Genomic DNA, 8575 nt, shown 5'->3' with positions numbered 1-8575 from the left:
TGGCTCTGTGACGTTCTTTTGATTCTCCCTCAGAGATGCCTTTAATACAATAGAATTTTAGCACATTTATTACCGTCTGTCGAGTGTGTTGAAACAGTCTGATTCGTAACCACTGATGTACTCTGATGCCACTGGAGGATGTGAAAGAGGCAGCTGAAAGGAATCTATTTGGCATCTCTGCTCTTTTGTCTGCCATTCTCTCGGAAAAAAGGCCAGGAGCTTTTGTATCCACCTCTCTTATTCTACACCTCCAGTTTTCTCTTCTCAATGCCCCCTTTGCTTTGTCAGGGGAATCATTACCGCTTTGGTGAATATTTCATACACTTCAATACCTCTCCTCTTATTCACCTGACAAATACGGCCACTCATCCACCCACAAGCTCAGCAAATAAATAAAACACATCCTAGTGAGAAACCTGGACAGCCCATTGTGTTTGTCTGTAACTTTTCCTTTCTCGAGTGCTAGCCCTGCACAGCTGCAGAGGATTGCTGGATTCTTTAAGTTACCATGGGCCATAACAGTGTGGCCTTTCATATAATAAGAGCTTTAATGAAATATTCTCTTTTTCAAAACTCAGCAAGATGTCTATTTGATAAGATTTTTTGAAAGTTGTGTATTTTCTTTTGAAACTGACCATCACTCATGTTCACGCTCCTGCATCCCTGCCAGGCTTAAGGGAGAGGAAGGAGCAAGAGAACACTTCTGAAGAAAGTTCCACCTTTAAGAAGAAATAGGTATGGAGACATCATAGCACCTTCGCTCTACCCAGACTCAGTAGCAAAATGCTCCAAACTAAAATCCTGACCTCTTACTCTGTCTGTGCTTCTAATTACATTACACCTTCTCATCAAACCATCTCTCAGGTGAGCAAACAATATTAAGACAAAATTATGTGAATATAAATAATGTTTAGATTCAATAAGGTCGCCAGCATGTAAGAACTAGTTTATTCACTTGGTGAAACAAGCTTATATTTAATTTAAACTGAATTCCACAGCGTCCCCTGGCTACGATGTGTTTTTTTTTCCCAGGTATATGGCAGGAGAAAGGATAGCCTAGGGGCTGTATACTACTTTCAAAGCCTTTTGAGATTTCCCCTGTCCTCTTGTTGCTATCTTTTTTTGCTTTCAGTCGTGACCAAACCTTTTGTTAGAGTGCCCTTGGTCTCAGGCTGCCCTTGGTCTTACATGTGTAGCTGTAATTATGAATGAGGCGAATGAGTTCTACAAACCATCTACTCTTTTTCTGTCCCCTCTGCTGTCAAATAAAAGGCAGATATATATTAAAGTATTGATCTGGAAACAGAAAGATGATTTATCCGTCGCAGAAGATGTACAGAACTATAGTCACTGTAAGCTCTTCTGGACATATCTTTATAAAAAAAACCTCTACAGACCAGGATTGAGGGCTGGTATATATTTATCCTGTCATGTTTAAATATTTTATCGATTCTGTTTTAAACCACATTATGTGACTAAACCTTGTAGCACCCTAACAAGCACAAAACAAAGTAATGCATGTCTGTGTTACAGCTGTCCTCATGAGTAGCTTGTGTTTCTGTGTTGGTTTTTCATTAGAGTGTGTGTGTCAGAGCCAACACAAGGGCCAAGCAGGCCACACCTCATCCTCTAACCAGAAGACGAGCCACATACTGGGACATGGATGATCTAGTGGCCTGGTTAGTCTGGTGCTATTTTAGTGGGAACGTGTGAAGGGTTGTTGGACAGCTGCAGTGGTCGTGCACACATGTGTTTGAGAGCTTGCTGTGACAGGGTGTCAGGAAGAGAAAGAGAGTGAGAGAGAAATGATACACACTTGAAAGAAAAACAGCTCCAGGTAGAGCTTGTCCCTTCGGATTGCAGTTCTGCCAAAGAATGACTTTAAAGAACCAGAAAAGCATTAAGGCTGAAATAACACCTTCAGACAGTAAGGATTTTATTATGAAATGTGCAAGTTGCTTGGACAGTGAAATTCTTATTTTGCTTATTCCCATTATTACTTAAGTAGAAAATATAAGATCAATAATAAAGGATTTTAAGGAAAAACATTGACCAATTTTAATATATGTTAGAAATTGTACAGAAATACAGCTATCTTAAAAATGTTTATTGAGCTTTCATTGCATAACAGCTTTCAAAATGGGTTTTAGATTCTGAACTGGAACAATTCTGGAACAAACTGAATAAAAAATAATTTAGGTTGCATTCATTAAATCATTCAATCACTTTTCTAAACTTGGTATATGACTACAAGAAGTTGCTTTTCCTATACATTAATGACAGAAAACAATTTTAGACTATTTAATTACACTGGATGCGGATTCCAACATCTCAACATCACATTTTACAGTTATTCATCTCTATGTCTAAAAATCATCATCTACTCACCCATGTAAAATGTTTATCTAGTTCATAATCCACCAGCTGTGTATTTGTCCCCACACATGATACATACTGAGCCCACCCTGAACATAGAGTGAGGAGTTCTCTTGGGAATTCTTCGAGGTTGACATTTTAATACAGGTAATTACATCCCAATCTTCCTGTGTATCCACCTGTAAAATTATATTAGCCATGCAATTTCCCATGGTCATACGGGGTGCAGCCCTATGAGAGAGTCCTATTTTCAGTGTTTGATTGTTTAATTGTAAGGTGATCTAAGATCTCACACATTTCTCAAGGTCATGGGAGTTTCCAGAGACCGTGCTGTGAATATTGCAGAGAAACCAGGAGGGAAGTCTGGATTATTTGTTCACAGACTTGCTCTAAATGTGTTTGTAGGTTTTCAACAGAGATGAGTCAAAATCTAATTTCAATAGTTTGTAGTTAAAAACTCTCTGACAGCAAACTCAGAGATTTGCCACACATTTTTGGGATAGATATCACTTATCAGTGTCTGTCCACATATTTGAAGTCAAAGACAAGGTGATTTTTCATACATAAAAGCCCCAAATAGAAATCATGTGGCACATGAAATATAGGCCAGAACAAAGAAGAACAGGGACAGCTGTGAAACTGAAATGAAGATCCATACTGTGTTACTCATTGACTTCAGCTCACAGCTTGGCCAGCAGCCACCATGCTGAAACTGACACCACTGTGTGAGATGACTGCCAGCACATTTTCTCAAGTGATGAAGAAACTGTGTCTTATTAGTTCACACACTGTGTCTAAATTCTAGGCCTTTATAATGAATAATGTGCAGCCTTGCAAACAATAAGAAAAGTTGTTTTCCCCATTCCCTTCTAGTTACCTGACTAATTGTCAAGTTAGCATTTACTTATTTTAAATGCTCAACACTAGCCTAATGTTAGCTGCTCTTGCTACCAGGAAATGTCCTTTAGCCATCCTGCAATCCCCTCTGTAATAGCGGTGTTCCTTATGAGGCTGCACCTTGCATCAGCCAAATTGTGAGTAAACGTAGAGTAGGCCAGCGTAAATGTCAAGTGGAATAAGAACTCTCTGGCCTCTAAGGCCTTCGCCTTTACCCTTGATAAAGTGGAACTATTACCATAATTGTCCTGTAACTTTTCCTGAAAGGGATTGTGGGAGTAGAGAGAGGAATTTTCAGCCTGCTGATGGGTGAATGGTGCAGGCCCCCCGTCTGCCCTCCTGTTTCTGCATCCAGACGTTTCCCCATTGTGTTACGCTGAATGCAGTCCCCTCAGAAAACTCACTCATAAACGGCCATGAAATCTGGGCCTCCTCCCACTCTATAGAGCCTGTCCACCCGAGTGACACATCCACCGCCTTTTTGTCCTCTGCTTTTCTCACCCAACCAAAAGCTTTGAAAAGCACAATGGCTTCAACATTTGACATCTTTTATATCATTTAACATGTTTCTAATAAGAAAACTTTATTTATTCAATAAGAAGATTTATTAATATTTGAGTGCAATATGATGTCAGATGTGCTAATATTTGGGGGAAGATGTGACAGTATGATTCTTTCTGATGAAATAAAGTGAATGACGTTTGATGGTGGTGAGCAAAAAAGTTGTTTCTTTCCTTTAAACGGACAATTTGCTTAAATTGATTGATTGTACGCGATCCGTAATGTATGGAAATCAAACAAACTCTGTGGACGTCCTGTAGAGGGAGCTCTAATGTAAAATACCCCACCTGTTCCCTTTTATTCCTCTTTATCCCAACAGAAGCGCTTTTGGAATTGCTTTATTAACTTTAGCGTTTTATAAAGACTTCATTCACTTAACTTTATTGAATTATATTTATGAAACTATTAAAATGTAAGGTCTGTGCTGGTTAAGTGTGTAAAGTTGTCCAAAATTGCTTTTTAATAAATTGCATTGCATCAAACGCGCAAATAAATAATGTGTTGAAATTGTAAAGAATAAAATGCGACCGATTATTTTCACATACTATTTAGAATAGTAGGTGTTATATGTTTTTGAACATCTGTATGGTATTGAAAGTGCAAAGAGTTTAATTGTTTACAGTCTGATTTTTTAACTCACATCTACATTTCATAGCCCATCTTCCAGACCTGTACATTAACATAATTTTTTTTTAAACAGAAAATAAAAAGAAGATATTTTTCCCTTTTCTACATATCTACAAATATCTAAAAAAAATAGTCAAGTATGTAAGGTATGGAAATATCTACTTTATGCGTAAATGCTGCTTGTTTTATTCATCTAATGTCTAAAATTTTATTTCAGACCTCCATTAAATCACAGAAATAACACCATGTGCAGCTGGATTTGTTTAGTTAAGAGTTTTCGTTTGTTTTAATATTTTTAAAAAATAGTTTTGTACAATATTTAAAGTAGGTAAAGTTAATTTTGCATTAGCAAAACAGTTAACAGAATCAAAATTGATTTTGTAATGTACAGCATTTATAAAAACGAGTTTAATGTTTGATTTACAGAATAGGATTTTATAACGTGTTAAATAAAATGTGCGTAAAACATATTCGATCATGGCCGAGATGTTGTAAAAAAACAAAACTCTTTTTAAAGAAATATTGTTACATTATGGATAAATATATGCATTCAGCAATAACCACAGTATATCTTTAAAATTAGTTTGAATATAAAAACTGTCTTGGTGTGATCTTTTTGGACAATTGGCCTGGACAAGGACAGTTTAAAAAGAGGGTTTTGAGGTTATTCGTTTGCAATCAGTCTAAAAGCAGGATATGAATCTCGTTCATGTTTTTAAAGGCACCGTTTTCTTTTCATATCTTTAATTGAATAAAAGGTAATTTGCCCCTTTCAGAATATTAAACTAAATTGTTGCAGTGTGGTTGTTCCTTTGACCATTTCATTCAGTGGACTGATGACAGATAAGAGTGATCACGTGGCTCTGATAAATAAACACAGCGAAAAGGTGGATAAGTTAGCAATATAAACATTTACTCTATTATACTCTCATATTAAGGGAAGTGCTAGGCAACATCCGTAGCTATGTTACAAATTCAAAGCCTCATTTAGGTAAAAAATCAATAGACACTTTCTCTTATTTTCTCCAACAAAATTACTGTTTTTATGACGCGAAAATGAAGTATTGCATTTATCCATGCGAAGAATGTAAAATATAAAAAAAAAAAAAAACCACGACGAAAAATATTTATTTCACTGTCCATTATAGTCTATCACGTAGGGGCTTATAAGGTGTGAGTCCTGGCGTCTGCGTGCTTGTTAATCAGAATGTTGTTGCTCGCCTGTTTAAGTCCAAAGTAATGGTGTGTTAATGCGAGCTGCTGAGCAGAAAAGGCCATTTTTGTCCAGTTGTGCACGTTTCCCGCAGAGCTCTGCACAGCAGTCCTGCTCATTACGGCAGACCTTTTTGGATGATCTGGCGTCGTTGCTGTTTCAGCCAAAGACCAAATTTTGGGCTTTTGTGGTGGGTTTAGATTCCTCAAAGGCTCTGCTGTGGGGCTTTTCCTGTCCTCGTCCCTCTGTCTCTCCGCGCAGCTGTCTATGTCTTTCATCCCGCTGCTTTTTACAAAACTTTTCTCCTCAAACCCCTCGGACGCGTCTGAGTCACTCCTGTCCGTTTCCGTCATTTTTGAATCCGACCTGAGCTCGTTCCGACAGTCCGAGTCCTGCTTGTTTTCGATGTTTTCCGTGTCGATGTTCTCCAGATCTATCTCCTCATCGTCGTCCTCGTCCCGCTTGTCCTCCTCCTCACCCTCGTTGTCGCTTTGGTAAACGTTTCCCTCTTCATCTGGTTGTGTCTTTGGTACCCAGGTCATTTTGTTCTCCTTCTTCAGTCTCCTGCGCGCGTTGGCGAACCAGGTGGACACTTGGGTGAGGGTCATTTTGGTGATGATGGCGAGCATGATCTTCTCGCCCTTGGTGGGATATGGGTTCTTCCTGTGCTCGCTCAGCCAGGCCTTCAGAGTACTTGTGCTCTCGCGGGTGGCGTTTTTGGGTCGGGACGCGTCTCCATACTGATATTGGCTATACGGGAAGAAAGCTGGGTGTGTAGTGGGAAACCCTGGGTGCTGCATCCCGGGACTCTCTTTCAGCTCGTATGGACTGGCCTGAATAAACACACAAATACACAAGCCCGTGAGACATGAGATTCTTACACAGCAAAACACCTAACTTTAGAAACCACTGTAGGATCTTTTAGGGGTGCTAAGGGGATTGTGCTGCTTCCAGTAGCCGTTTTGTAAATGTTCTTAAAAGAGCTCTAAATTGTAACTTTGTTTGTTTTTTTTAACTGCACAATTTTCATTAATTTTCATGAACGCATAAACCTCATTATTATTATTATTATTATTATTATTATTATTATTATTATTATTATTATTAGTAGTAGTAGTAGTAGTAGTAGTAGTAGTAGCAGTAGCAGTAGCAGGCAATAATAATATTATTATTTTATGGCTTATATAGACACCCCAGGTGTTTGCTTATTGTTGAATGTAATTGAAGACTCAGGGGGTTTCTGTATGTACAGTAAACGTATTAAGTTAATTTTCCTCTGTATATTTTGATACAAAAAAAGGTTTTTCCTTTTCTTTTCTCTTTTCTCTTTTCTTTTCTTTTCTTTCTGTTCAGTCGTATATCAGTCATAAAACCTTAACATATTTGACATATTTGAAGCTTTTGAAATAATAATAATAATAATAATAATAATAATCATCATCATCATCATAAAGGAAAGCCTGTACTCAGCACTCGGTACATGCACTAAGAAGCATTTATATAACTCACCAGGTGGTTGAGAACGGAGACGTCGCTGGAGTAGGGAAGAAAGGCGCTGTATGTCTGGCTTGCGCTGAATGGAGATCCGTACATAGACAGGGAGTTGGAGATGCTGCTGGTCGGGCTGAGCTCGGCACCCACACGGCTTGCCAGCATTCCGGCCCGATCAGTTGGATACAGCGCTCTTACATACTTATAGCCGAGCTGCGGGAGAGCCATGGTGCTACAATTGAGGTCCCAGCACCTGAACACAAGCGCACTGTCCCCTCTGACACCGCTGATCCACGTGAAAGAGCGCGCGCAATGAAAAGTGTTCAGCCGATGAGCACCTCTCTCTCTCGCTTATTGATCCGGGTGGACTGAGGTCAGGTCCTCCCAGATTGCCTCTGATTGCTCCGAGCCCTTGGTGTGATTGACATTTCTAGTCTCTCGATAGCCCCTCCCATTTCTTAAACACGCCATTCGTCTCTCTCTCTCTCTCTCTCTCTCTCTCTCTCTCTCTCTCTCTCTCTCTCTCTCTCTCTCTCGACACACACACACACAAACACACACATACACAAACACGCACACGCACGCACGCACACACAAACACACACACGCACAGTCTGTCGCCGAGACTATTAGGCAATATCCTATTATCTCATAATCGTTTCAAAATATATTTAGCCCACAAACGAGTCGGATAAACACAACTTTGCTACAATGCGGCCGTTTGATTGAAAAGCGCTGCTTTGAAATCAGTGATTGTAGATATAATATTAAGCTCGTTTTGTTTATAGAGAAGGAGAATGTAAACAGTTAACTTAGATTTATTATAATCAAATGTAGATTTTTTTTGTAAACAGTAATTGACTTTGAAGTTTAATGACACACTGTACAACAACAACAACAACAACAACAACAATAATAATAATAATAATAATAATAATAATGTTACTAATAATGTTAATAATAATAATAAAAATACTACTAGTAATAATAACAATAATACTAATACTAATAATAATGTTAATAATAATAATAATAATAATAATAATAATAATAATAATAATAATAATAATAATAATAATAATTATTATTATTATTATTATTATTATTATTTATTTTTATTGTTATTATTACTATAGTCTAAGCTTTTTAATTTGCAAGACATCTTTATTTATCTTTATTTAGAGTCGGTATTAGTGGATTTCAACCATGTTCTATACTAAAGGGAAAAAAAAGTAATTGTCACATCCACCCCATAATAAATAATATTTATCGCCGTTATTATATATTAACCTGGGAATAAAACATCTGCACCTCGTCTCTATCGTCTCTAAAGGAATCTATGTGTTATGTTTGATACCGTTTGCATACAAAAAATCCGATATAAAATAACAAGCAATTATCTGAATAGTT

At 37.7% G+C, this 8575-nt stretch overlaps 1 protein-coding gene across 1 annotated transcript; it reads right to left on the bottom strand.

Annotated features, from left to right (window-relative positions):
* Positions 1-5353: 5353 nt before the first annotated feature.
* irx3b (iroquois homeobox 3b) lies at positions 5354-7584 on the bottom strand. The gene is made up of 2 exons (XM_060887403.1): positions 7184-7584; positions 5354-6507 (listed from the first exon to the last, which is right to left on the bottom strand). The coding sequence occupies exons 1-2, from the start codon at positions 7391-7393 to the stop codon at positions 5626-5628; spliced, it is 1092 nt and encodes a 363-aa protein (XP_060743386.1). The 5' UTR covers positions 7394-7584; the 3' UTR covers positions 5354-5625.
* Positions 7585-8575: the final 991 nt, after the last annotated feature.

This window comes from Tachysurus vachellii, chromosome 14 (genome assembly GCF_030014155.1).
Source record: "Tachysurus vachellii isolate PV-2020 chromosome 14, HZAU_Pvac_v1, whole genome shotgun sequence".
NCBI classification, from domain to species: Eukaryota; Metazoa; Chordata; class Actinopteri; order Siluriformes; family Bagridae; genus Tachysurus; species Tachysurus vachellii.
Note: the sequence above shows the minus strand (reverse complement) of the source record. Positions and strands in the feature narration are given on the sequence as shown.